The 25,912-nt window shown below is 37.0% G+C and overlaps 7 protein-coding genes across 13 annotated transcripts; 4 read left to right on the forward strand and 3 right to left on the reverse strand.

Moving 5' to 3' along the window:
* The first annotated feature begins 2,298 nt into the window (after positions 1 to 2,298).
* LOC103836733 (transcription factor UNE12) lies at positions 2,299 to 4,842 on the forward strand. Of its 2 annotated transcripts, XM_033278684.1 has the most exons (7): positions 2,299 to 2,806; positions 3,014 to 3,139; positions 3,217 to 3,282; positions 3,360 to 3,425; positions 4,019 to 4,099; positions 4,180 to 4,431; positions 4,546 to 4,842. In XM_033278684.1, the coding sequence occupies exons 1-6, from the start codon at positions 2,468 to 2,470 to the stop codon at positions 4,414 to 4,416; spliced, it is 915 nt and encodes a 304-aa protein (XP_033134575.1). In that variant the 5' UTR covers positions 2,299 to 2,467; the 3' UTR covers positions 4,417 to 4,431; positions 4,546 to 4,842. The 2 variants fall into 2 exon arrangements, with proteins under 2 accessions (XP_033134575.1, XP_009111272.2); XM_009113024.3 differs by having other exon boundaries at positions 2,300 to 2,806; positions 4,180 to 4,840.
* Positions 4,843 to 4,876: 34 nt separating this feature from the next.
* LOC103836732 (NADH dehydrogenase [ubiquinone] flavoprotein 2, mitochondrial) lies at positions 4,877 to 8,236 on the reverse strand. 2 transcript variants are annotated; one of them, XM_033278686.1, is made up of 11 exons: positions 8,232 to 8,236; positions 7,164 to 7,255; positions 7,062 to 7,094; positions 6,908 to 6,973; positions 6,310 to 6,426; positions 6,086 to 6,163; positions 5,898 to 6,003; positions 5,761 to 5,807; positions 5,606 to 5,683; positions 5,438 to 5,503; positions 4,877 to 5,225 (listed from the first exon to the last, which is right to left on the reverse strand). In XM_033278686.1, exons 2-11 carry the CDS (start codon positions 7,230 to 7,232, stop codon positions 5,118 to 5,120), a joined length of 768 nt encoding a protein of 255 aa, XP_033134577.1. In that variant the 5' UTR covers positions 7,233 to 7,255; positions 8,232 to 8,236; the 3' UTR covers positions 4,877 to 5,117. The 2 variants fall into 2 exon arrangements, with proteins under 2 accessions (XP_033134577.1, XP_009111271.1); XM_009113023.3 differs by lacking the exon at positions 8,232 to 8,236 and having other exon boundaries at positions 7,164 to 7,336.
* Positions 7,574 to 12,298, reverse strand: LOC103836734 (cullin-1). Of its 2 annotated transcripts, none has more exons than XM_009113025.3 (19): positions 12,119 to 12,298; positions 11,585 to 11,744; positions 11,416 to 11,515; positions 11,148 to 11,333; positions 11,020 to 11,067; positions 10,729 to 10,932; positions 10,563 to 10,640; positions 10,300 to 10,389; positions 10,135 to 10,215; positions 9,950 to 10,039; positions 9,785 to 9,871; positions 9,543 to 9,692; positions 9,403 to 9,458; positions 9,104 to 9,224; positions 8,852 to 9,013; positions 8,618 to 8,761; positions 8,304 to 8,522; positions 8,052 to 8,219; positions 7,574 to 7,970 (listed from the first exon to the last, which is right to left on the reverse strand). In XM_009113025.3, the coding sequence occupies exons 2-19, from the start codon at positions 11,713 to 11,715 to the stop codon at positions 7,869 to 7,871; spliced, it is 2,217 nt and encodes a 738-aa protein (XP_009111273.1). In that variant the 5' UTR covers positions 11,716 to 11,744; positions 12,119 to 12,298; the 3' UTR covers positions 7,574 to 7,868. The 2 variants fall into 2 exon arrangements, with proteins under 2 accessions (XP_009111273.1, XP_009111274.1); XM_009113026.3 differs by having other exon boundaries at positions 12,083 to 12,232.
* Positions 12,299 to 12,998: 700 nt separating this feature from the next.
* Positions 12,999 to 14,412, forward strand: LOC103836735 (thylakoid lumenal 16.5 kDa protein, chloroplastic). Its single transcript, XM_009113028.1, has 4 exons — positions 12,999 to 13,418; positions 13,777 to 13,916; positions 13,985 to 14,057; positions 14,158 to 14,412. Exons 1-4 carry the CDS (start codon positions 13,082 to 13,084, stop codon positions 14,265 to 14,267), a joined length of 660 nt encoding a protein of 219 aa, XP_009111276.1. The 5' UTR covers positions 12,999 to 13,081; the 3' UTR covers positions 14,268 to 14,412.
* A 685-nt stretch (positions 14,413 to 15,097) lies between these two features.
* LOC103836736 (glutathione S-transferase F3) lies at positions 15,098 to 16,547 on the forward strand. The gene is made up of 3 exons (XM_009113029.3): positions 15,098 to 15,524; positions 15,620 to 15,668; positions 15,904 to 16,547. The coding sequence occupies exons 1-3, from the start codon at positions 15,234 to 15,236 to the stop codon at positions 16,344 to 16,346; spliced, it is 783 nt and encodes a 260-aa protein (XP_009111277.2). The 5' UTR covers positions 15,098 to 15,233; the 3' UTR covers positions 16,347 to 16,547.
* Positions 16,548 to 16,788: 241 nt separating this feature from the next.
* On the forward strand, positions 16,789 to 19,016 carry GST1 (glutathione S-transferase F3). Its single transcript, XM_009113030.3, has 3 exons — positions 16,789 to 18,108; positions 18,219 to 18,267; positions 18,344 to 19,016. Exons 1-3 carry the CDS (start codon positions 17,959 to 17,961, stop codon positions 18,784 to 18,786), a joined length of 642 nt encoding a protein of 213 aa, XP_009111278.1. The 5' UTR covers positions 16,789 to 17,958; the 3' UTR covers positions 18,787 to 19,016.
* A 325-nt stretch (positions 19,017 to 19,341) lies between these two features.
* On the reverse strand, positions 19,342 to 24,645 carry LOC103836738 (translocase of chloroplast 159, chloroplastic). Of its 4 annotated transcripts, none has more exons than XM_033278674.1 (5): positions 24,431 to 24,645; positions 24,192 to 24,334; positions 23,570 to 23,870; positions 23,099 to 23,476; positions 19,342 to 23,020 (listed from the first exon to the last, which is right to left on the reverse strand). In XM_033278674.1, exons 1-5 carry the CDS (start codon positions 24,489 to 24,491, stop codon positions 19,560 to 19,562), a joined length of 4,344 nt encoding a protein of 1,447 aa, XP_033134565.1. In that variant the 5' UTR covers positions 24,492 to 24,645; the 3' UTR covers positions 19,342 to 19,559. The 4 variants fall into 4 exon arrangements, with proteins under 4 accessions (XP_033134565.1, XP_033134564.1, XP_033134566.1 ...); XM_033278673.1 differs by having other exon boundaries at positions 23,570 to 23,603; positions 23,667 to 24,334; XM_033278675.1 differs by having other exon boundaries at positions 23,099 to 23,315; positions 23,826 to 24,334.
* Between the last annotated feature and the right edge of the window lie 1,267 nt (positions 24,646 to 25,912).

Here is a 25,912-nt window from a genome sequence, read left to right on the forward strand (position 1 = left end):
ATATTCGTTAATATTCTATGTTGTATTCACAGACACGTTAGTCAACTAACTGAGAGGTCTGTACGTTCTAAAAAAACTAATGATACTACAACTTGTGAATTTATTATTTTAAATGGACATTAATGATATGTTTAGGATTAAATTTAAATTTAATATTTCATCGTATTTAACATGGTCCTAGTAATAGATTCCACTTGTCAGAGAGGTCACTGTCTGACTCATGTGCTGATTACAAACTCGTCACAAGACTTGTCAGATAATCAATCCCTTATTTTAACTACTCAGAACTGTTATGGATTTACACACGTGAATCAATTAACCAATTGAGTTTTAGTCGATAAGGAAAAACATCTTATATATTAAAACAGAAGTCACAACCTTGATTCATGTGTGATTTTCTTTTAAATGGACCTAATAGACATATTCATAGAAATTCATACTATATTTTAATTCAGACTAATAATAAATATAATTTTTAAAATATTTTAATCATAGTATCTTTTGATATCTTTTCATTTTAAATATAAATATATTTATTTTAAAATTCTAACAAATCTGTTTAAAAAGATTTTTACAAGATCTTCATTTTTGAAATTATATTTAAATATTTTCACTAATTTCAAAATTAGTTTAAAATATTATTATACATTAATATATTCAGTTATATAAAATAAAAAAAAAAATCTATAATATTTTAGTTATTATATAATCATAATCAATCATATTAAATTAAAATTTTATATTGAGCTAAATATAATAAAATTGTATTAAATTTATATATTTATATATTTTATTTTTCGTAACTATGAAATATTTATGTTCAAAAATAAAATCTAATATGTTGGTAAGATGGGTTAACATTATCAAACTATATAATACATGTATAAAAATTAACATGTATTTCTTTAAAGTTAATAATATAAAATCTTTGTAACTAATTTAATCATAATATATTTTCATTTTAAATATAATATATATTTATATATTATATTTTAAAAATTCTAATAAATCTGTGTAATATTTAAGCAATAACTTAATGTATTTTAAGTTATCGTTTAGAAATGAAAATAAATAAATTATATCCTATTTTATCTACTTTTATAGTCATGATCATGTTAAAATATAATTATTATACTAAAATAAATATGATAAAATTATATTCAATTGATAAATTTATAAATTTTATTTTCATAAATATAAACTATTTATTTAAAATATAATATGATGATAGAACGACTTAAAATTAACAAACTATATAATACATGTCTAAAAATTAACATATCTTACACTTTTATATATACAATAATAAATTATCTAAAATGAATAAGCATAAAAATATTGGTAAAAAGAAATCCAGTTTTGAAATACGGGTCAGAATTTAGCATAAATTAAATATAAAATATTTTTTAAATATATTTTCTCATGAATATATTAATTTGTTTAATAACTAAATGCAAATATAATAAGATAAGTATATAATAAGAAGTGGCAAATACATAAGGTTTAAACAATTAATTAATTATAACATGTAAATTATAAAATTATTGTATTTGAAATAGTTATATAAATATTTAAGTATACCCCCCCCCCCTTTTTCAATTTTTTTTTTGATAAATATTTAAGTACCACTTATGTTCTAAAACAATAATTTATGTATAGAAAAGTGAAAACAAACACCCGTGCGGTTGCACGGGTCAAAATCTAGTCAACTAATTAAAAGACCTGTTCTGATCAAAACACACACATTCTCTAGAAACCGAATGATATGTTTCTTTTAAAAATGGATATTAGTGATTTGTTTAAGATTAATTAAAATTATATATTTTTTCATTATATATCGCAATTAACACGGCCTGGATATGCTGGTAGCTTCATTCCACTTGCCAGAGAGGTCGCTGTCTGTGAGTCTGTGACTCATGTGCTGATTACAAAACTCACCACAAGACTCTAGTCAGCTAATCAAAACCTTATTTTAACCACTCGGATGTGTGATATCTTGAAAATGTTAAGTTCAGTATAATTTTTTTCTTATTTTATTATTATTTTTTTTTTGGTAACAATGTTAAGAAACATACTATCATAACTGAATAACAGATTTGAAAAAGTAGCACACTAATTAATGACAAAATGGCCCAAGTTCAGAAGAAAAATTTGAGAAAGCCCATTACAATAACAAACCCACTTATTAAGTTTCTAGAAGGTAAAGAACAACAATGGCAAAACTGAAATAACCTCAAAAAGCAAGGACCTTTACTAAAAAAGATAAATTTTTTTAATAAACAGAGCATAAAGTTTACACCTTTCTTCTTCTCTGTCTGCTTCCTCCTCATTCATTTCAAAAGCATCAATTTTTCAAAAGCATCAATTAACCAAACAAAGTAACCTTTCCTCTTGTACCACTCTCATGTAGGTTTCCTCTTACAAAGGTCATAACTCGCTACTCTTAACTCACCGTGACTCGTCCCTAATGGCTAGTAACAACAACAACCCTCATGAGAATCTTTCCGACCAAACACCTTCCGATGACTTCTTCGAGCAAATCCTCGGCCTCCCCAACTTCTCAGCCTCTTCATCCGACGGTGGGTTAGGCGGAGGAGGAGGAGGAGGAGCACCGCCGATGATGCTCCAGCTGGGCTCAGGCGAGGAAGGAGGCCACATGGGTGGGCTAGGAGGAGGAAGTGGGTTTCACAACCAGATGTTTCCTCTGGGGTTGAGTCTTGAACAAGGCAAAGGACAAGGCTTTCTTAGACCCGAAGGTGGTAGTCTTGGAACTGGGAAACGTTTCTCTGATGACGTCATGAAACCTGTAAGCTAACAGTTCTTGTCCTAAATGGTTTTGTGTCTTTCATCCGTTCTTACATGTTTTGTGTTGTCTTTAACTGTTATGAAAAAAAAACGTTTCTCTGATGATGTCATGAAACCTGTAAGCTTATTACAGCTCATGGAACTGGTTCTTGTCTAAAGGGTTTGTGTCTTTGGTCGGTTCTTACATGTTTTGTGTTGTTGTTGTTAGGTTTTTCATGGGCAGCCAATGCAACAACAGCCAGCACCAGCGGCGCCGCATCAGCCTACTTCGATCCGTCCTAGGGTTCGAGCTAGGCGTGGTCAGGCTACTGACCCACATAGCATAGCTGAAAGGGTAAAGTTTTTTACTTCGTTACAAAAAATGTTATCTTTATGTGAAGATAAGCTGAAAGGTTTGAGCTTTGTTAACAGCTTCGTAGAGAAAGAATAGCTGAACGGATCAGGGCGTTGCAAGAGCTTGTACCTACTGTTAACAAGGTTGGTGTGTCTTTTTATCTAGAGTTCTTCAAGGTTTTGAAACATTTTAGTATTTAACATTTCATTTTTATTTGCAGACAGATAGAGCTGCTATGATTGATGAGATTGTGGACTATGTAAAGTTTCTCAGGCTCCAAGTTAAGGTAACATATCTAGTATGTTTATTATATTTATAACCAATCTTGAACTAGTTGTTTGTGTTAGATCTGAAAATCATGTTTTTGAAGTTATTGAGTGATGTTTTAAATTCTACAAATGGATTTTTTGGTCTTTAATTATGGTCCTACCTTTACCTACTCTTCAACCTAATTTCAATCTTGGTTAGATTGATTTTTTAATAAGGCAAAGAATAAACAAGTCTTTGTTTTCTTTGGCACTTAAGTCTCTTTTCACTTTTTGTTTTGTCATGTAGAGAAGGCTAATCATGGTTAAGGATTAAAATACCATATTAAAACATCCAAGTATAATCATCATGCTCTGATTATAATATAAATCTCTTAGATCAAACGCTTCTTAATATCAAAATGCAGTAGGTTGCTTAAAGCTTCTGTTATCAAGCTAAAAAGGATGTCTTTCTTTACTATCTTTACTTTAAATAGATAATAGAGACACTGCAATGATGGCTTTCTGATAACATAGTTTTTTTTAAAATCTTTTATTGAGTTTTTGTTTTCATGGGCTAAAGCTTATCTCTTTGAATGATGATTTATATTTCTCTATGGTCAACTTTTGGTAGGTTTTGAGCATGAGTCGTCTTGGTGGAGCCGGTGCAGTTGCTCCACTTGTTACTGATATGCCTTTGTCATCATCAGTTGAGGTAAGAGAAAAGTCAACTTTTTAAAAAGAAAATATCAAAACTTTAGTAAATGGATTTTGACTTAAACTGGTTGTTGTTAGGATGAATCTGGTGAAGGTGGAAGGGCACCACAACCCGCGTGGGAGAAATGGTCTAACGATGGCACAGAACGTCAAGTGGCTAAACTGATGGAAGAGAATGTTGGAGCAGCGATGCAGCTTCTTCAATCTAAGGCGCTTTGTATGATGCCAATCTCATTAGCTATGGCTATTTACCATTCTCAGCCTCCAGATACATCTTCTGTGGTTAAGCCTGAGACTAATCCTCCTCCACCTTAGGATTTTTTAGTGCATGTGAGGGTTTGTACAGCAATCCAACATGGCTTTTTTGCTTTCTACTACTGATAAGGGCTCTGTTGTCTTGCTGTTTCATTTCCCTGACAGTCACTTGTTTGGTTTGATTGAAAGGTAATAAGAAAAATGCTTTGGAGATGGAATCAATAGGATTTGCAGTAGAAGGGAGGATTTGTCAAAAAGCTCACTTGATTAAATATGATTTGCTATCATTTTAGGTGGACTTTGATGAAAGCAACTTTATGTTTTCCTGACTTTAGTGGGAGGTTGAGGAAGGGGTATTTTAGTAGTAGTAGTAGTGAGTGTGTGGGACCTGAAGAAAAATAAAGTATTTGAATATTTTAACCGTTGTATTATTATTTATTGTATGATTTGGAGTGGTATAAATAACCAAATGATGTTGTTAGTCTTCTCTATTTAAGCGTCTTTTGTTACGACGTAGAGATAACGTCCCAAAACAAATCAACAGTTTGTAACAAAAGCCTTTATTACATCAATTTCACAAAAGTCTTGGAAGTGAGATGATAACAAAAGGAGATTCTTTTGGCCATTCGTTTTAAAATGGGGTCTAAAATTTCAAATCAAGAAGACTACAAAGAGTATGCAAACTCAAATCTCAAGCTATAGGCTTCAAACATCACTATAGCCTTTTGCATTATTTGAACCGGCGGCTTAAAGAACTTAACTTAGCAAGCGTCAAGATCACGGAATTGTGGTGGCTTTGGTTCGCCTAGCAGTGTCTTGTTTCCACCTTCAGGTCCGCACTTGATCCTCTTCGGGTTTTGAGTTCCATGCTGATACAAAAGATTACATACGTTATTAGAAGCTGGATTTGGATTTGGATTTGGATTTTGAGTTCCACATTGACATTTTTTGCTAAACAAAACCAAATTAGAACTGAACCAAGACCGGATAGGCAACCCTTAGACCGTTAAAAGACTGGATAGTAGTACGAAATTAACATCAGGAATGTATCCATAAGTCATGGGTTTATATAATGTCTTACCGGTGGCTTTTCTCCTTTTCTCAGCTTTTCAACGATCTCTACAACCTTCTCAGGTGTAACGTCTTCCTGTGTATTGCAGCAATAAGACAAGTGTTAAGTTCGATTTTACTCTTTCTAAGGAAAACAATGCGGGAGAAAAGAAAAGTTGTGTGATGAGATTTGACATACGAAGTAGTTGTAGGTATATCCTTCTGATCCATTGGAATAATCTGCCACAGTGATCATGGGCGCATTCACACAGCATCCCTGTCAGCAAAACCAATTACATGAGAACTGTACTGTATCTTCCTTTGGTACTTATCAAGGTGATATGAAATACATACCATGCATTCCATCTCTCCAACAGAGAACAAACCATCCTTTGTGACTTCTGCAATATACATGATTAAAGCCAGATATCATTATGACTGAGCAACCTGTATGATTTTGTTTATGAAAGGTTGGTTATAGAGCTTTTTACCACCGCGCTTCACTCCCAAATGGTCAAGCAAAGCTGATTCGATATCTCGTGAACCACGGATCATGCAAGGTGTTGTGCCACAAACTAGCAGGTGGTACTTTCCGACCTGTAAGAGCACAAATGAAGAATGAGTGTTCGATGTGTATTTTGGTGAGTACAGTAGAGAGACTTGACTTAGTAGTAAGTACCTTTGCCCTGTTGAACATTGAGTAGAAGGTTGCAACCTCATAAACACGGATAGGAGCAACTTCTATAACTTTTGCAACCTGCAAAATTTTTGTTATATTGCTAGGTTGGTAAAATCATATCAACAGCTAAAAGAGCCTGACAACTTCCGAATCTTAAAAACATCAACTTCACAGTCTTTTCATTATGAGTACAGCTGAAAAATACTTTAAAACAAAAGAAGTACCGCATTCATTGCAGAAACAGGGAGCCAGCCTCCATGCTGTTGTTGGGCAAGATCAAGAAGAGGAATCACAGCAGACTGCTTGTAGTTTGATGGGTAGTAAGAGAGTATCTCCTTAACCTAGAGAGATTAAACAAACTATCAGAACGACATGCATGGGAACTAGACAAGACAGAAGCAGTAAACGGGAACCAAAATGCACAAGACAAACTACTATTCCTACTCCATAAAGCCAGTTTACTAATAGTCCACAGTCTTTCTCCCTTATATCAGTTCCTAAATAGCGAATTCAAAGAATGCAATCAGAAAGCATCAGGAACTCCAATTCTAGGAAAATGCTAACTCACAGGATCAAACAAACCATTCCTTAAACTCTTTCTACTCTGTAGGGAACCTAGAGCTAAAGGTTTCCACATAATGTACTGTAACTTAACAGTTAACACCTTACACATCAAAAAATTAGGTAACAAAGGTGACAATCTATATTACAGAAAGACGAAATTCGAATCCGTATTGGATAAATCCCCAATTCGTTCAAACACATTGTAAATTGTTTTCGTCATTGTCAGATCAAGAAGAAGGGATTGATTCAGTGACTCACCTTAGATTTGTTGGCCTCTGAAAACTCCCATGGAAGATCCGGTTTGTTATCAGGAGAATCCAGGTGCTATAAAGTAATCGAATCAACAAAAATCAGATTACATTTAATTTCAAATTAGAAGAATCAGAAGAATAGAGATGAACGAAGCACTCACGTAGTTTAAGGCTGTTGAAAAGCTACGAGACGCCTGTAACAGTATAAACTAGCATGAGATCGAGAAATGCCGGAGATCAATCAAGGAAATTTGAGAGCTTACCTGAGAGGGTGGTTGACGGAAAACTTGACGGATCTCCAGAAGACGCTTCGCAGCGAGCCTACCCAACATTTTCGAAGATTTTGCACGAAGAGCTTTTTTGATCTAAGGAGGAAGACGAAGCAGAGAAGGCTAGACTCGGTATCGCTCACTATCATTCCCCTACCTGGCGCAACATTGACCACAGGCTTTTGGGCCTTTCCATTTAAGCCCAATTATCATTTAAAGGGTTTATAGGCCCATTTTCACAATTCTTTGTCTTGTACATTTACACCATTTCGTAATACATAGATTGAGTTTTAAACTGGTCGAGTATCAAACATCTTCAGTTCGCTTTAAGGTTAACACGTATGTCAATTTGCTTTTCAACTTCATACTATTACTAACGTTTAGTATTTTTATAGATGAGAATAAACACAAAGTATGCTATTGATTAAAATTATAAACAGGAAGCACATGATTAAAAGCAGAGATTAATTCATTATGCAATCTCCTTCAATATCCAAGAAACATAACCCCCAAAAGGTAATTTGCATCCCAAGGAAACAAAAACACGACCAAAGGAAAAAATTGAAAACAAAGCGATAAATAGTTTTCCAGGGTAGCAAATGGGATTCTCATAATGTACAAGCAGAGACAGCAGCAGATGCTTCCCATTCATTACCAATCTTTCATCAAGCCCAGCCACCTCCATAGATGTATTTGCCCCTAAGCCAAGTACCTAAACATGTTAGGATTCTCCTTGTCCCTCTCCAGATAATCCCTCGTTATCAAATCCTCCATGCGCTTCTTGATCGCTTTGATATCAGGCTGCAAAAAATCACATATCCAAACTAAGTTCCACAAAAACTCATCGCCAAACAAACTATCTCTAATATATATAGAACTTACCTTGAACATTCGGCTAAGTTGCTCAACGCATTCAGAAACAAGTTGTTGATGTCCCAATACTTTCCTGCTCTTCATGATCCTCACAATGGCAGCATCAATCGCATAGCGTCTGTCTTTGTCCACGTCTTCCACAACTTTTTTCCTTTCATCAACAGGTGGGAGAGGGATCTGCCATGCAACACCACGAAAAGTTAATAATCTAAGATATTACTATTGAACACGTGAAATTTTGTGTGCTAATCTGTTACAGACCTTTATTCTCCGCATTCTGTCGGTGAATTTGGAGTTGAATTCAAAAGAATCAGACTGGGAAACAGTCTTTGTGCTTGGCTCCTTGAGAAGAATCTTGTATCGAGCACATGACAGGGAATGAAGCAACCTCACTAGATCTTCGTGGCTCAGGTTCAGCTGAGTTAGGATATCAGTGTAGCTCAATTTGTCTGTTGTGTTGAACAGCAGAAGCACAGCAGCCTGAAGGTAAAACAAAATTTAGAAAACTGGTATCAATGACCATTTAAAATTAAAGGATCCAATACAACAACAGCTGTTAAGAAACAAGTTTATACCTGGTAAGTAGACACAACTAACTCAATGGGCTTGGTATCAAACTTCCCATTGAGGTGGCAAGTTCCTAGTGAGTAGATCCATGTGAGTTTCCTATGTTTTGTCTTTGTTTCATAAAATCCTTTGAAGACTTCAACACACTTGACCTGAAACAAATAAATTGATGGGTTTAGCTTCATCTGGAAGCAAAACTTTTTCTTTAAGGCAGCATATACAAATATTCGATATAGATTTACCATTTCAGCGGGTAGATTTATGTCAAATGATTTGTAACTTGGCCAAAACCCAGTGGTAAGAACAGTTACGGTCAAATCAATCCCGGGGTTTGCAGCGGGGTTATTGCCAAGATACTCCTCAAAGCTGTTTTGGTTTTCCCTTGCCAATGTCAAATCCGTCACCTGTAACCAACATATCAAATATATAGAAAGTATAAATTATCAAAGCAACCACCACTTTGAGACAATAAACATAGGAACACTCAAACTAACCATGCCCTCCATCTTCGAAGTGAACTGCCCACCACATTGTTGCTTGAGCTTTGTCAGGATACTTCTCTCATGATCATCATTAGCACTGCGATCAAATAAGAGCCTACGGGCCAGCTTCTTCCTGCAAAACAGCCATAAACAATTCAGCTTGCAACCCGTTATCCAATTCTTGTCATTCCCGTATTATATTATTGGAAGGGATCTTAACAAAGAGCTAGCACAAAAAAAATATTTATTGATAAACAAAAAGAAGCTAAACTGGAACCATGGATAAGGAAAGATTAGAGAGGGATATAAACCTGTAGAACTCGGCGAAAAGATCCTTGTCACTTATATAAGCAAGCAATTTGACCACCTGTAACAAAATAATAAAATTAAAAATTGATTTCAGGAGAAACTGAAAAATGAATAAAGCAAACAGTCTGACAAAAAGACCAACCTTCTCAAGGGTATCTTCAATAGCTTCATCGCTCAGCTTTTCACTTCCCCCCTTCTTGAGAATATTGTCGCAAAATGTTGCAAGCAATTCAGCACTAGAACTACCAGCGACTGTTTTGTTACAGAATATCTCAAATGCCTCTTTCAATGCCTACAATAGGTTTTAAGAAACTTAAGTTGAAAAACAGATATATGCATGCAATAAGATAGACGCATGTCGAGAACGCAGAAAGCACATCAAACCTTGTGGAAGAGGGTGTGGTTCTGGAAACACTCAACAACATAGACCATGTATTTATCATGTAGTTCAATAACTTTTCTGATAAGAACCTGAAAGCAATGAAAGAAAAAGTAAATTACTAAATACCACATCATCTTACTAGTAGAATCATTTGACACTGTTTTTACCTGTTCCTGCACGCTAGCAGTATTTGCAGCATGATTAGTGGCCGTGTCTTCGGCCTGTTGGACAAGTGCGTTACCCTCTGCTGTGACATGCTGTAAGCAAATTACAAGTTAAGAGCTAGTGTCGAACAGTACTTAAGAGTGTAAATGGACCAGGAAGAAAAGACCAAAGTAATAAAGATACGTACCTGCTTAAATATGTTTGCCACAGGTTCCAAACCTTTCACAATTTTATGATAAAGCCTGTACATCCTGGAGAGATCATCAACCTAAAAGTATACAAATAATTAATCAAATACATAAATAGAAAGAGTAACTAATTAACAATAAAAACAAAGAGAAAGTTGCTCCACCTTGTCATCTCTCAGCAATGCACGGCACCCTGAGTGCTCTTTTTCTAGAAGCTGATTTGCATACACTACCAACAACTCGTGTTGTACTTTCTGCATACAAAAGATAAATATAGAGGTCAAACAGATACCACTCAATATAAATAATGCATGCTTGTCTGAAAACAGAGAGTTTGAAAAGTATGTCTCCACAAATAAAGATGCAAAATCATTGCTCGTGTAAGTACATGTATAAAGACTACTACGCGTAATGTAAAATAACTAACCTCAACCAGCTTTGGCTCGCTGCTTGAATGAAGGTAGTGAGCCACTCTCTCCCTCTCCTTCTTAAGACATTCTTCAGACTGCAACAAGAAAGTACACGCGTCAACAAATGCAGTTTACAAATTTGGTATGAAAACACAGTCTAGAAAATGATACGACGAGTCATACCTTCAGCATGTAATCAGGGCAAGAATCTTCTTGGATCCAGCTTGATGCCTTGCGAGAATAGTAAGATGCTGAATCTAAAAGCATGAAGCTTTCAAAATCCTCCTCGTATCTTTCCATCTGTCCCATTCCAATCTCTACATAAATGTCTAATACGTTTTTCAATAGAGCCCTGTCAATCTGCTCACCCTCCCGTTCTTTATCAACCTGACATACAAACAGACCATGTGAGACCTTGAATAAGGAAATACAGGAAGATGGAGGGTAAATGTACATCATAGATGCCAAACTTACAAGTGCTATTACAGCATCTTTGACCTTGGAATGCAACTCGTTATAAACCTGAAACAACAGAATAGATCAAGAGTTAAAACATTCCTGATGCAATGGAAAGCCATAAATCATAAGAAAGAATGCCAAACCAGGTCACGAAAGCAAGTCAGGCCAACTTCATTCAGCGGTGGAAGTGACCTCCGAGCAATGAAGTAACGGTCAAGATAGTAGAAGAAGCGGGATAGCCATCGAACCATAACTTTATGGTTAGACCATCTTTTCACCAGCTCCCTCAGCATGTACTCATCATGCTTCTCCCTTAGAGCAGGCAAAACCTAAATCACAGTAAACAAGAGAGAAAAATAATCAAACCGCTTGATCAACTTAAGAATCAATGCACAACAGTTGAAGACTCACAGTTGAGTGAATATACTCCTCAAAAGCTTCACGATACTTGTCATAAAGCTGCTGTGAGTAATCATGAGGCGGTTTCTGAGTGCACATGTTGTAGATAGTCCTGAGAATCACATCAAATCCTCAATTATTATCACCAGTTACAAACAAACAGCTGTATGAGAACACCTACGTATAGAGCATCATGTACTGCTCAGAGTCAAACTGCGGCTCAGGCAGCCCCTCAAGAATCCGTTTCAGCTTAGTGATACCAGTCTGCATATAGTCCCATCCTTGGTCCAAATCAATCGTCTTCCGCTCCATTTTGAAAGATAAAGAATCTCAAATCTCCCCTGAAACTCATCCAATAACAATAAAATCAACAAAATGTAGGGAAAAATTGGAATTAAAACTACGCTGATCCACGAAATGCTCAAGAATCAACAATCGAGATATTGAAACAGTACAAACGCAATCAAGATAGACCGACGGAACCCTAGCAATCACCGATCCCTAACACAAACTCTAGAAACTAGGTCAATAGACGAGAAATCAACAAGACGATTGATGAGAACAAGCGCGAGATCTTTTAAACCCTAATCGGACCCGCGATTCGAAAAAAACCTTGACGATTCACGATTCAAAAGGATCGAGAGAGATTTAGCGATCAATAGAGAATCAAAAAGCGTACGATGGAGAGGAGGAGGAGGAAGAGGTGGAGAGAGACCTTTGAAACGAAGAATAGAAATAATCTCCGGAAGGGAACAAGCGAGCTCCTTCTCTTCTCTTCTCTCTATTATTTTTCAGGTCGTAGATTTAATCGTTTATATAAAGTGTTATTTAATTTTCTAAAGAAATGTTTATTTAATACATTTCCGTCAGCGTTTTGAGGTTTTTCATGTATGGAAACCTTTCAACGTTATTTACTTTTATGCCCGTTCTATGCCGTCTTTAATATCTTTCTATAATTAACCTTTTCATATTACTTGTTGCATAGTTACAGTTACGTTTCTTAATTATTTACCTAGATTTTAACTTGATATTTTAAAACCTCATGATTATATGTTTAGTTAAAATATTTTTAATATTTTGATATTTTAACATATTTTAAAAAACAAAATTAATTAATTATCTTTAGTGTTTGTTAGATCGATAAAGTTTTTAGGCTTAAAAAGTTTAGGTTTAAATTTAAAATATTAAATTTAAAATGTACATATTTTTATTAACAAAGATACTGAAAAATATTATCACTTAGTTAGTTTTAAAATAATTAATCAAAAACTAGATTTAAAAGATTACCTGTAATGAATATTTTTAAAAGATAATATTTTCAAATACACAAATAGTAAAATACTATTGAAGGACTATAGTTTTTAACAATCTTACCTGTTTAGTTAACATTTTCATTTTAATAAATTCAAACGCTGCGTTAAACTATAATATAATTAAAAATTAAAATCTTTGGTTTAATTTGGGATAGTGTTAGAAAACCGAACCAACCAATTTCCCAATTAACAAAAACCCGAATCATCCTAACCAAATTAACCGTATAAACCGAACTCAATGCCTAGGTGAGAGTGAATGATTGGAGGAAAACAATACAACGCAACAAGTCTAGCTACAGAGACCTTATCATCATCTAAAACCATAAACCAATGCTAAGTAAAAAATTTGAAGAGGACAAGGAACAATGGCGAAGTCACTCCTTTGTTCTTCAGCCCTAAACACATTCCTCTCCTCCACTCTCTCTTCATCAACTTCTTCCAAGAACAACCAAATCGCATGCTCAGGAAACATCAAGAACCAGACACCGTCTCTGTCGTGGAACAGACGAGAGCTGTCTCTTGGTTTCATGAGCACATTTCTCGCGGTTGGTCTCGTTGGTAATAACGACAGGAGAAGCCGCGACGCGAATGCAGCGATTCTCGAAGCTGACGACGATGAGGAGCTTCTGGAGAAAGTGAAGCAAGATCGGAAAAAGAGGATCGAGAGACAAGCTGTTCTTAACTCTGCTGTTAAAGAAAAGGGTACTTCTTTCAAAATCTTTGTCTGAGTGTGTATTGCAAAACTTGGTTCTTGTTATGTTGTGTCTATGTGTTGATAAGAAAATTGCAAATGATTTAACATTTTACCCAAAAATATAATAATTCATTGTGTGTGTTGTATTGCAAAACTAGGTTCTTTTTTTTTTTTTTTTGGACAAAACAAAACTAGGTTCTTGTTATGTTCTGTCTTTTTGTTGATAAGAAATTGCAAAAAAAAATTTGAAAATTGCAATTTTTAGTTTTGGGTTATGTGTAGAAGAAAATTACAAACTTTGAAGCTACTTCATTGTTATTAATTGGTTTATTCACCTAAAAGCATCTAGTGTGTGTGTTGTTGCAGGGTATTTGCAGGATCTTGTTTACAATTTAAGCAAAGTAGGACAAGCCATTGAGAACAATGATCTACCAGCTGCAGGTTTGGTTTTGGGGAATGGCAGTGATACCGAATGGGTCAAGACAGCTAACTTTGCTTTCACAAAGGTCCATATTAGTATAAGTTAAGACTTTGTTTAATGGTTTGGTTACTTAATGTTGTGTTCTTATTACAGTTGAGTGCAAGTCCAGAAGAGAATACAGAGGTGGAAACGTTTAATTCATCTTTAGCTTCTCTTGTTACATCAGGTTCGTTCTTATTCTTCTTCTTTTACTTCATCATATACAGGAATCGAATATTATCCGTTTAAAATCATATTAAAGATGTTCTTGAAACTTGGTTACGCAGTGAACAAGAACGATCTAGAGTCATCTAAGCTCGCGTTCGTGTCATCGGCTAGTGCATTTGAGAAATGGTCGAGCTTGACTGGTCTTTTAGGACAGCTCAAGGGCATCTGATAGGCTGTGGCTACCAATTTGTTTTACTTTTGTTTGTAATTTTCTGAAGATTTGTCAACAAAAGAAAGAGTTTCCTTTGAAAAAATCCATCTGCTAAACATCTTTGGTTATCATTCTTTATACATTTGTTCATACTTTCCTTGCATTATTAGCCCATTAAAAATGACTTCAAAATATTTTTCTGATACAAGAGATTGAATGACAAATTTAAAATATTTTCAAACCAAACTTATTTTTTATTATAAGTTAGGAAAACTATTACACAGATAATTTCATAATAAACAAGTCTAATATGTTAGGAGAACCCAAGCTTAAAAGTTCTATAAACTCCACATGACCGCACTAAATCACACTACAAAATTAGTATTTGAAAGTTTTCTTTGCATCATGTCAAAAATTTCTTATATTTATATTTTTATGAATTATGTAAATATTAACGAACACTTAAACACATCACTAGACTAAAAAGTTTTCTACTACAAAAAGAGGTTATATTTGGTTTTGTGTTGGTTACTGTAATAAAAGAAAATACCAAAAATCTTAACCAAAACCAGGAATAAACATACTGTATACCATTGTTCTATACTTCTATCAAATTTTACATGAATAGAACTCAATTAACCGACAAGGCATGCCGACAGCCGATTTAAAGCATATCAAAACTACTCGAACTCGATATCAGCCAAGGAATGTGATGTTAGTACTAGATGAAGCTTGAGTCAACATGGCTGTTAGTTAGTACGTACTTGTTTTGATCTTTTCTCTAATGACATTGAATGCTTTATTAAAAAAACTATATCCCATAACCAAATAAGTGTAAAACCAAACAAATATGCAAACGTTTTCAACAATCCAATTCAACTTTGAATAAATCATCCTAAGAAGACAAGTCAATATTGGTTTGCGACGGTGTTCCAGATGCATTATCTATCTGTTAAACAAAATATTAAACATTGATGACAATGCATGAAATGCTCTGTTTTCAAGTGTATAAATACCATCACTACTTGTGTCTTGATTCAGCACCTTTACCTTCAACATCAAACACATCACATCGAGTCTCTCTTTCTCTCTCAGTCTTCAAATAGTTTCTTAGTACCCAAACTAATGGCAGGCATCAAGGTTTTTGGAAACGCTACTTCCCCTTCCACCAGGAGAGTCCTCCTCGCCCTCCACGAGAAGAACCTTGACTTTGAGCTCGTTAATATCGACCTCAAGGACGGTGAACACAAGAAAGAGCCTTTCCTTTCCCGCAACGTAAGTATATCTATGTGTTGCTCTAAAGACAAGACCAACCATTTTGATGAATCTTGTCCGAATCTTGAATGTTTTGCGTTTGGTTGATACTACAGCCTTTTGGTAAAGTCCCAGCCTTTGAAGATGGAGACCTCAAACTCTTTGGTAAGAACGTTTTCATGCACCATCTTATCTTCTAACCGAAATCAAAAACTTTGGTTAAGTTCGATAGGATTTTCAAAAACCGAACCGAATTTTATATCGGATAAATTCGGAAGAATTATGTCAAAACGAAGACCAAACTAACCAACTAACCGAATAACCCGGACTAACCGAACCGCATGCAAAACCATATGCATAAAAGAAAATTTCACTAACTTGATTTGGTTCTTTTATGTAGAATCAAGAGCCATTACTCAGTACATAGCTCACCGATACGAAAGCCAAGGAACCAACCTTCTCCCAGCAGACTCCAAGAACCCAGCCCACTATGCGATCATGGCCATTGGTATGGAAGTAGAAGCTCACCAGTTCGACCCAGTGGCTTCAAAGCTTGTTTGGGAACAAGTGATCAAGAACTTCGTTGGCTTGACAACTGACCAAGCCGTTGTTGCAGAAGAAGAGGCTAAGTTAGTCAAGGTCCTTGATGTCTACGAGGCTAGGCTCAAGGAGTTCAAGTATTTGGCTGGTGAAACTTTTACTTTGACAGATCTTCACCACATTCCTGTGGTTCAGTACTTGCTTGGAACTCCCACCAAGAAGCTCTTCACCGAGCGTCCACGTGTCAACGAGTGGGTGGCTGAGGTCACCAAGAGGCCAGCTTCACAGAAGATCCTTAAGTGAGAAATTTCTGAAAGTGAAAACATAATGGTTCTGCCTCAGTCACAGTAATAATACTCGAGAGAAAATAAGTGGCTTCTGTTGTGTCCTTTGTTTTTGTTCTCAGTTGTGTATGTGTTGTTGAGAGATCTTTGTTGAATCAAAACTTTATATGTAATCTTCAAGCCCTTCTATAATAAAACAACATAATTAGTTTTTAGTACATTGATTGTGATGCCTTGACTACAAAGTTACTGATTAGTGAGAATAGATAAGAAGACTTTTAGTGCAAGTTTTATTGACCTAAGACTTTGGACGTTCTTATCCTTAAGAGTCTCATTTGACTGAAAATGACATGTAAGAGATCTGTCTTTAGCTTTAAAGTCAGATAAAACAAAAGACACATAAGATTTCTGGAACTATCCACTTCCTTATATATGACAGAAACGATTAGAGCAGCTAGTTTGTGTTTTTCATCATCAGTTACAGATTTTTCTTGACTCAGTCAACCAAATTGGATTGATTTGTACCTTGACCGCCTTAAGACGCTAGGTGCAGCTAGCTGGTCTGGTCTCCAATGGGTTGCATCCAGTGGCGGAGGTAGTGAAGCGTTAGGGGGGGGGGGGTCATATGACCCCTATGGAATTAATTTTTTTTGTTTTATTTTTAGTGTAATTTTGAATGGATTTAATGAAATACTCAGTCAAAATTGGTGTTTGACCCCAGTGAACATGTGTTCAATTTCCAAAAAAATTATTATGACCCCTATAGAATTGATTCCTACCTCCGCCACTGGTTGCAATCCCTCACTTTCCTGACTTTATAACTACTACTACATGAATTGAGGGTAAACAATCCCAGATAGTTAAGAGCCTTTACAATATTCACAGATTGTCTCCACCAAGAAATATCATATTTTAGTTGTCAGAGTTTGTTTCCAACTCTATCCATTTTTTATATCATGATGACACAAAGTCTAATAAATCTTTCTTGTTTCCAACTCTATCCATGCTTTTGGACCCTTTTTTTTTGAAAGCATAATTTGGCATTACTTGTATACAAATCTTTCTCTGAACTTTTGATGTGCTACTTTATTTCATATCTCAACAATCTTGCTCAGATGTTATGATATCCTAAAGATTACAAGATGTTATGATGTACTAATATTTTTTCGTATTAGCTGATATTTATCTATAAAATAATTTTATTATCATATATGTAAATAACTTGTTAATCAAATTTGAGACTTTGTGTACATAAGATTATTAGTCAATAAATAAATTGAGAGGAGCTATTATACTTCTAAAGTTTTACCATGGTATCAAAGATGTGAATGTAACTAGAAAAGCTCGACTATTACGTGGAAAATTTGAGTAATTCGAAGTCAGAACGCACTTATTTGATCTTTTCTCTGATGGCATTGCATGCTTTACTAAAAAAACGAATATTCAAACGTTTCTACCAATCATCTAGTCAATATTGGATTGCGACGGTCTTGTAGAGGCATTATTTATCTGTTATATTGAAAATTAATGAGAACGCACAAAATGCTCTGTTTTTTAACTGTATAAATACCATCACTAATTGTGTCTTGAACCATCACATCACCTTCACCTTCAACATCAAACACAAAGCAATGGCGAGTATCAAGGTTTTCGGACACGCTACTACCACTTCCACCAGGAGAGTCCTCCTCACTCTACACGAGAAAAACCTCGACTATGAGCTCGTCAATGTCGAGCTCAAGGACGGTGAGCACAAGAAAGAGCCTTTCCTATCCCGCAACGTAAGTATATCTCTATCTCTGTTGCTCTTAAGACAGTAAGACAAGACTAAACCATTTTGGTGAATCTGGACCGAGTCTTGAATGTTTTGCGTTTGATTCTGATACTGCAGCCTTTTGGTCAAGTTCCAGCCTTTGAAGATGGAGACCTCAAGCTCTTTGGTATGAAACGTTCATAAAAGCAATCATTATCTAAAGAATAAAATTTCATTAACATGATTTGGTTTCTTTTGTGTAGAATCAAGAGCTATTACTCAGTACATAGCTCACCGATACGAAGACCAAGGAACCAATCTCCTCCCAGCTGACTCCAAGAACATAGCCCAATATGCAACAATGTCCATTGGCATGGAAGTAGAAGCTCACCAGTTCGACCCAGCAGCTTCAAAGCTTGCTTGGGAACAATTGTTCAAGCACATCTATGGCTTGACCACGGACCAAGCCGTTGTTGCAGAACAAGAGGCTAAGTTAGCCAAGGTCCTTGATGTCTACGAGGCTAGGCTGAAGGAGTTCAAGTATCTGGCTGGTGAAACTTTTACTTTGACCGATCTTCACCACATCCCTGTGATTCAGTACCTTCTTGGAACTCCCACCAAGAAGCTCTTCACTGAGCGTCCACGAGTCAACGAGTGGGTGGCTGAGATCACCAAGAGGCCAGCTTCCCAGAAGATCCTTCAGTGAGAAAAAGTTCTGAAAATGAAAACACTCTGCTTCAGTCACAATAATAATGCTCGGAGTAAATAATAATGCCCAGTTTCTCAGTACTCTGATTTGTCTTTCTGGTGTGTCTCTGTTTTTATACTCAGTTATATGTGAGTTTCCGTTCTTGAGAGATCTTTGTTGAATCAAAAACTATATATCTAATCTTCAAGCTCTTCTATAATAAAACAACTTAATTAAGTTATTTAATACATAGATTCTATTTTTCATCATCAGTAACGGATCAACAACAGCAAAGGCACATGATGGAAAGAGACAGAGATATAAACAAATCCTAACTCAGATCAATCTGGGTTAGTTTGTACCTTGACCGCCTTGAGACGCTAGGGGAAGCAAGCTGGTCTTTTGTCTCCAATGGTTTGCTCACCGACCATTGCCTTCAAGGGACCAAGGAAGACTTAGAGACACACCTGATTAAAGATTCTTCAACGAAACCTTAGTAACTAACTTCTGGAGAGATCAAGCCACAAATGATCAAAACAATCCAAGCAACATCATCAGCATGACAAGAACCAATAAAAGACGGGACTAGACTCCATTTTTTTCTGAGAAATTACTGAAATGGAAGAAAATACTGATACAATCCGATAAGGTACTTCTCAACAGAACAAAATACAACTTCGAGAAAATCTCAACAAATAGTTTTATTAAAGGTGAAGAGAAAAAACATGAACCAAATAACATAAAACATCCTTTCCCTGAATTCATCAGCAGAGGGAGTTGCAGGCATATACTCAGTACATGCTGTACTTGTCACTGGCCCCATCTGGTCGAAGCATCTTGTAGATGGACATAGCAATCGGAAGAATGGCCGTGAGAGCAATCTGCAGCTGATCAGAGCTGCTGGTTCGGACTGTGATCTGCCCGCTCATCTTGTTGTTAAGCCCTGCACGAAGCGCTATCTTTGAGTTCCTTCCAACAGAGACTTGAGATTGTAGGTTGCCTCCGAGGGCTAAATCGCCTCTCCACTTCACCAGAGACAGTCCTAAAGAGTGTTGGTCCTGGCCTATTGGAAAATCAGCATCCTTGAGCCTGACCTCGAGGTTCGCGCCATACGCCGCATCTCCCTGTGATCGCATGGTCCCTGTACTGCCCACAAGCACAAACCTTTTCCCAAGTGCTATTTGATCCTCGAGTTTGACACCAGTGGCAATGTTCTCGCCCAAGAATGTCACTGAACCTCCAAGAGTCGTCTTGTTCTTCTTCAAGTTCTTGAATTTGGTTTCTCCTCTGACCACATACGCAAGCTGCTTACCTACATTCTGGATATCGAAACCTGCCATGGTGGAGCCACTGTCACCGTGCTTAGCAGACACGGAGGAGTCCAGATGAATGTTGAACTCTTTCTTGTCCTTGGTGGTTTGGACAGTAGCTGTAGCAGGGAACCGGCTTGCTATAGCAAGACTGTATTCCGCATTGACACCGTCATACCCACAGTCATGGTCCCAACCATGGGTATCCAATACTGGCCTGGTTAAGAGCTGTGAAGTGGGTTCCAGGAAACGGTATCGGTAAGCTGAATTATCACTGTCAAATGAAGGTGGCAAGACCATATCTGGTAATGGAACTGGCACTGCAGCTGGAGCACCGTTCTCCGGATCCTCTTCTTCACCTGGATAACCAAACTCGTTTTCACCCACCTTCTTCCCGTTTTTCTTCATCTCCCTCATCCTCTTCAACTCCTCTCTCCATTGCTTCTTCTGCAGAAGCTTTACACGATAATCATACTCCTCCAAATATGCCTTTCTCTGTTCCTTTGAGAGTTTTGCAAGTTGAGTTTTTCGAAGAGGCTTAAATGGTGGCAGCTGATCATACTCATCCTCATCACCATCTTCCTGCTCAGAATCAGACACGTCATCAATCTCAATATCAGAGTCAACACTATCACCACCTTGGTCTGTAGGGAGCTTAGGATGTGCACGTGACTGCAACAGCGAAGACAACAGGTACGGGAGAGGCGGGGATCGAACTCGGAAGCCAAATAGTTTACGTTGGTCCAATGGTTCTTGAGGCTTCAGTAGGGAGTTTGCTTCAGACAAAACCTTCAGGGAGTAGCACAACAGCAACAACTGAGGTCTCCAAGTTTGACCATTAGGCAGAACCTTAACTCCCTCCCGATTCTTCCTACACAATGGGTGATTCTCAACAAGAGAAACTGGATTCATCAGACTGGGGTTCATCAAACGCAAATCACCAACAGCCTGTCCAATAGACTGTTGAACAATATGTGAGCACTGCGCTACAAACACATCATAGCTCAAAGGGGCGCCAGATGGGCCATCAGGAGGCGCAGAAGCAGCATGGGTCAATGTCACTATAGCATTTTTCCATATGGATGCACCAAGAGAAGCAGTAACCGTCTTTAGCAAGGGCAAATTGTTCAAGTCTCTGTTCTGAGTATCGAGCCGATCCACATAGAGAACAATATCAGGGGGACATCTCTTCATTACCTTCTTCACCGAAGCCAACATTTTGGAATTGGCACTTTGATCCATTGCAGCAGGCTTCAAACCAGGGGTATCAATAAAGGTAATCTTGATGCCACCAACTGTTTCAGAAATTTCTCTTACTGAATTGGTCGAGAGCCCAAAAGCATCAGTGGACGCCTTCTGATTTCCCAAAATGGAGTTTATCGTAGCACTTTTTCCAACCCCAGCTTTTCCAAGGACCAGTATGTTTAACGAGAAGTTCAACTCTTCGTTTCCCTCAGCCTCATACTCCACAGCCTTCTTCTTTGCAGCATCGAGACTGAATAACTGCCCTGTTTGTCTCCCAGCAAGCAGTGCAATACGGTAAAGAACTTGCGCTGCAATTGAATCTTCTGCTGACTGCCCCAACCTTTGCAAAAGCCGCAAGAACTTCACTCGGAGGCTCTGCAACTTCTCCAATTTCTGTTTCTCTTCCTCGCTCAAGTTAATCTCACTTTCATCCACTGTGACATTCGGATTGGAAAAGATGTTGGGACGGATTGCACGTGGAGCAGCTGCAGGTTTCAAAGGCCTTAAAGATGAACTCAAGCCAGCAGGGCGATCCATAGAGAAAAGCTTCGTACCATCCTGAGATGTTATGGTAAAATTGCCACCTTCTGAACTTCCACCACCAGTGGCTGCCTTCAACAGTGCGGCCAAAGCTTCAGAATCAAACATTTTCTCCTCACCTTCATCCTCTGTGTCTACATCCTCCTCAGAATCCGTGACAATCTGGCCGTCAATCCTATCTGACATATTGTTAGAAATATTTGCTTCATCAGAATGGGCCTCGATACCCGAAGAAGCCTTTTCAAGCTCTGCCAAGAACTGTCTTGCAGCTTCAGAACTCCCAAATATCATCTCTTCAGTCTCGTCTTCACTATCAATAATACCTTCTCCTCCAGAAGGATCATGATCCACTTCCTTGCCTTCAAAACTAAACTCACGAGAAGAAACATTGTCAGCGGCTGGGATTTTGTCTCCATCTTCTTCAGCAATGTTTCCTTCAGAAACATTCCCGGCCTCTGGGTTAGAGTTTGGTTCAGACTGTAGCTCAGCTGTTGGCTCTGAATCCTCTCTTGCATCAACTGAACCCACAGTTAAACTTTCAGACGCTTGCAATTCTTCTTCTTCTCCACCAACCTTCGGTTCATCAGGCTCTACTCTGGCTGCCTCTGTTGATTTCTTAGCAGCTACATCCTCTGCCTCAGCAGCACTTCTATCAGCAAATTCTAGTTTGGAAGAGTCGGCGATAGAATCTGCTCCAGAAGTCAACTTTTCTCCTACCTCCTCAACGGATTTATTAGACTCCACTTCAAATCCACCACCATCGTTATGGCCAAGTTGATCAAACTTGTTAGCCACTTCAAAATTTTCACCATCAGCATTAATCTTCACCTCCTCGATTCCCTCTACGTCTCCTACAACAGCCACCCCTGGTTTTGCCACATCGACATGCACAGATTCTACAGTGGATGAGTCCACAACTTTATTAGTTAACTCACCACTCTCTTCCTCAATAACATCATCAATTTTATCGTCAACATCAACTTCTTCTTCCACACCAGTAGCTTTACTCTCACTCTCCATTTTCGGATTCTCGTCCACCATCACTTCAGTGGAAGTCTGTTTCTCTGCAACATCAACACTCTTGTTTTCAAGGTTACTCTCACCATCGTCTTCAACCTCATTAACACCCTCTTCAACAACAGAAGCATCGGTTTTTCCTGTTAACAAATACATCCAATTAAATCACTATTTCCAAAGACAGGATTCAATCCTACTGAAAGAAGATAAAAACAAACCTGATTGCCCATTTTCTTCAACATCCACCACACCCTCTTCAGACTTCTTGTTCTCTTCTTGAGTAACCACTAGATCATCTTCTCCAGTTACTTTATCAGAAACAGCCTCCAGCTCCGGAGCCCCACCCTCTTCAACCTTCTTGTTCTCTTCGGTTGTTTTCTCAGAAACAGCTTCCGGTTCCGGAGATAACAATGAAGCAGTGTCAGGTGTACCAGCCTCGTCCGAAACTTTCTCATCAGCTCCAACCTCCAAACTCGATTTCTCCTCCTTATCAGCTCCACCAGCAATACCTTTATCTGAATCTCCAGACACAGCCTCTGGTGAGGTAGCAACCTCCTTACTGGCGGATGCAGCGACAATAGAAGCATAGGTTTTTCCTGTTAACAAATACAACCGATTAAAACTCTGTTTCCAAATACAAGATTCAATCTTACTTAAACAAGACATAAACGATGAAGACAAAAACAAACCTGACTGCTCATTGTCTTCAAAATCCTCTTCAACCTTCTTGCTCTCTTCTTTGGTAGCCTCTACATCATCTTCTCCTGTTGTTTTATCAGAGACAGCCTCTTCAACCTTCTTGTTCTCTTCTTCAGTAACCCCTACACCATCTTCTCCTGTTGTTTTCTCAGAAACAGCGTCTTCAACCTTCTTGTTCTCTTCTTCGGTAACCCCTACAGTTTTCTGCTCCGGAGATAACAATGAAGCAGTCTCGGGTGAAGCAGCCTCGTTGGAAACTTTCTCATCAGCTCCAACCTCCAAACTCGACTTCTCCTCCTCCTTATCAGCTCCACCAACAATCCCATCCGTGGAAGCCTGTTTCTCACCACCATCAAAACTCCCATTCTCAAGCCTACTCTCGCCATCCTCTTCAACATCATCCTTCTTCTCCTCTTCTCCAGTTGTTTTCTCAGAAACAGCTTCAGGCTTCGATACAGCAGTCTCAGGTGAACCAGCTTCATCGGAAACTTCACCATCGGCTTCAACCCCTACATCATCTCCTCCGATTGTTTTCTCAGAAACAACCTCCTTCTCCGGAGATACCGATGAAGCAGTTTCAGCCTCGTCTCCAACCTTCTCATCAGCTCCAACCTCCTCCTCCTTATCAGCTCCACCAACAACACCTTTATCCGAATCTCCAGCCACAGCCTCCTTCTCCGAATCGAACTCCTGCGACTTCGCACTACTCACAGCCCCACCGGCGGCGGCGGCTACAACAGAAGCATAGGTTTTACCTATCAACAAACACATCCGATTAAAAACCCTAACTCGATTCAATCCTACTGAAACAAACGATGACGAAGAAGAGAGAAAACAAAAAACAAACAAACCTGATTGGCCAGAAGCGTAAGGAGGATTCTGCTCTGGTGGTACCGCTCCTTTAGAGTCCATATCCGCTTTGGCTAACTGAGCTTTTTTGTTTTCTCGAACTCTCAGCCTTTGAGAGAAGGAAGAAAGGGGGAGAGAATTGGGTGAGGAGATAAGGTGTGAGCGAGCAAACAAAATAAAAAATATGTGTCTCTTTGCTTTAAAATGACATACCTAGCTTTCGTGTGCTCTCCAAAACGCTGTCGTTTTTCGCAGTAAAGATTTTTTTTTTTTTAATTGTTGATTCTCTCACCTACTTATCTTAAGATTTGCTAGGCCTCACAAAATATTTTTCTTTTCCTTTTTAGAAATGAGCCATTATCTACTTATGGGATCTTTGGAGTTTTGTGAATAATAGGCCGGAACTTTGGTTTTCATTTGCATATGGGCTTTTATGTAAGGCCCATTGTTACTGATCCATGAAGCTACAATACAAAAGAGATTCTAAAGGGATGTATAGACAGCACTCTTGATTATGTAAAAGAGATATATAGGCATGCAAACCCGGTTTGGATAGTTTTAGATCGGTTCAGCCAAAATCTCGCTAAATTAAACGATAAAATCGGTTCAGTAGTTAGATGGTTCGGTTTTAAAACTTTTACCGAAACTAAACTAAGTTTTTTTTGTTGTTGTAGAATCGTCTGTAAAATTTCTCATAGTTTGTAATAGCATAATTATTCATCTTTTTAAACTTTATTTTTTGTTTATTTATTTAAAGAAACCTATACTATTATTTGCGAAGTAAATTTTTGGAATCAAGCTCTCACGTTAAAAGTTAGAGTGGTTAATATCGTTTATACCCTTAATGAATAAAACATATAAATAAATTAAAAAATAAAAAACGAAATTTTAATTGATTTGATTAGATAATTGATTAATATTAATAATAGTAAGAATTATCCAAAATCTGAAAATAATTTTTTAAAAAGATAATATATATTGTATTGTTATCTAAAAAAGTCTTTTAGTAAAAAGTTAAAAACATCTATCTATACTATTATTTGCGAAGTAAATTTTTGGAATCAAGCTCTCACGGTAAAAGTTAGAGTGGTTAATATCGTTTATACCCTTAATGAATAAAACATATAAATAAATTAAAAAATAAAAACGAAATTTTAATTGATTTGATTAGATAATTGATTAATATTAATAATAGTAAGAATTATCCAAAATCTGAAAATAATTTTTAAAAAAGATAATATATATTGTATTGTTATCTAAAAAAGTCTTTTAGTAAGAAGTTAAAAACATAAACTATATAACTAAATATTAATCAAATAAAATTCTTAATTTTATAATTAAAAATAGAATATGAATTATCCAAAATCTAAATATATAATTAAAAATGAGATATATATATATATTGTATTGTTATCTGGACAAGTATTTTAGTAAAAAGTTAAAAACAAAAATTATATAATTAAATATTAATAAAATAATTTTAT

The sequence above is a fragment of the Brassica rapa genome, chromosome A09 (assembly GCF_000309985.2).
Source record: "Brassica rapa cultivar Chiifu-401-42 chromosome A09, CAAS_Brap_v3.01, whole genome shotgun sequence".
NCBI lineage: Eukaryota > Viridiplantae > Streptophyta > Magnoliopsida > Brassicales > Brassicaceae > Brassica > Brassica rapa.

Bases quoted from the DNA above. Each gene is read 5' to 3' on its own strand.
- LOC103836733 (XM_033278684.1), top strand. From the start codon at position 2,468: ATGGCTAGTAACAACAACAACCCTCATGAGAATCTTTCCGACCAAACA. The intron at 3,426-4,018 runs GTAACATATCTA...AACTTTTGGTAG, and splicing joins TTCTCAGGCTCCAAGTTAAG to GTTTTGAGCATGAGTCGTCT. The intron at 4,100-4,179 runs GTAAGAGAAAAG...GGTTGTTGTTAG, and splicing joins CTTTGTCATCATCAGTTGAG to GATGAATCTGGTGAAGGTGG.
- LOC103836732 (XM_033278686.1), bottom strand. From the start codon at position 7,232: ATGTTGGGTAGGCTCGCTGCGAAGCGTCTTCTGGAGATCCGTCAAGTT. The intron at 7,095-7,163 runs GTAAGCTCTCAA...ATACTGTTACAG, and splicing joins TCCGTCAACCACCCTCTCAG to GCGTCTCGTAGCTTTTCAAC. The intron at 5,504-5,605 runs GTATGTCAAATC...TGCAATACACAG, and splicing joins GATATACCTACAACTACTTC to GAAGACGTTACACCTGAGAA.
- LOC103836734 (XM_009113025.3), bottom strand. From the start codon at position 11,715: ATGGAGCGGAAGACGATTGATTTGGACCAAGGATGGGACTATATGCAG. The intron at 11,334-11,415 runs GTGAGTCTTCAA...ACTGTGATTTAG, and splicing joins AGGAGTATATTCACTCAACT to GTTTTGCCTGCTCTAAGGGA. The intron at 8,220-8,303 runs GTCTGTAACAGA...GTTGCATGGCAG, and splicing joins ACAGAATGCGGAGAATAAAG to ATCCCTCTCCCACCTGTTGA.
- LOC103836735 (XM_009113028.1), top strand. From the start codon at position 13,082: ATGGCGAAGTCACTCCTTTGTTCTTCAGCCCTAAACACATTCCTCTCC. The intron at 13,917-13,984 runs GTCCATATTAGT...TTCTTATTACAG, and splicing joins CTAACTTTGCTTTCACAAAG to TTGAGTGCAAGTCCAGAAGA. The intron at 14,058-14,157 runs GTTCGTTCTTAT...TTGGTTACGCAG, and splicing joins AGCTTCTCTTGTTACATCAG to TGAACAAGAACGATCTAGAG.
- LOC103836736 (XM_009113029.3), top strand. From the start codon at position 15,234: ATGAAATGCTCTGTTTTCAAGTGTATAAATACCATCACTACTTGTGTC. The intron at 15,525-15,619 runs GTAAGTATATCT...TTGATACTACAG, and splicing joins AGCCTTTCCTTTCCCGCAAC to CCTTTTGGTAAAGTCCCAGC. The intron at 15,669-15,903 runs GTAAGAACGTTT...TCTTTTATGTAG, and splicing joins TGGAGACCTCAAACTCTTTG to AATCAAGAGCCATTACTCAG.
- GST1 (XM_009113030.3), top strand. From the start codon at position 17,959: ATGGCGAGTATCAAGGTTTTCGGACACGCTACTACCACTTCCACCAGG. The intron at 18,109-18,218 runs GTAAGTATATCT...CTGATACTGCAG, and splicing joins AGCCTTTCCTATCCCGCAAC to CCTTTTGGTCAAGTTCCAGC. The intron at 18,268-18,343 runs GTATGAAACGTT...TCTTTTGTGTAG, and splicing joins TGGAGACCTCAAGCTCTTTG to AATCAAGAGCTATTACTCAG.
- LOC103836738 (XM_009113031.3), bottom strand. From the start codon at position 24,491: ATGGACTCTAAAGGAGCGGTACCACCAGAGCAGAATCCTCCTTACGCT. The intron at 23,477-23,569 runs GTTTGTTTTTGT...ATTTGTTAACAG, and splicing joins TGAAGACAATGAGCAGTCAG to GAAAAACCTATGCTTCTATT. The intron at 23,021-23,098 runs GTTTGTTTTTAT...ATTTGTTAACAG, and splicing joins TGAAGAAAATGGGCAATCAG to GAAAAACCGATGCTTCTGTT.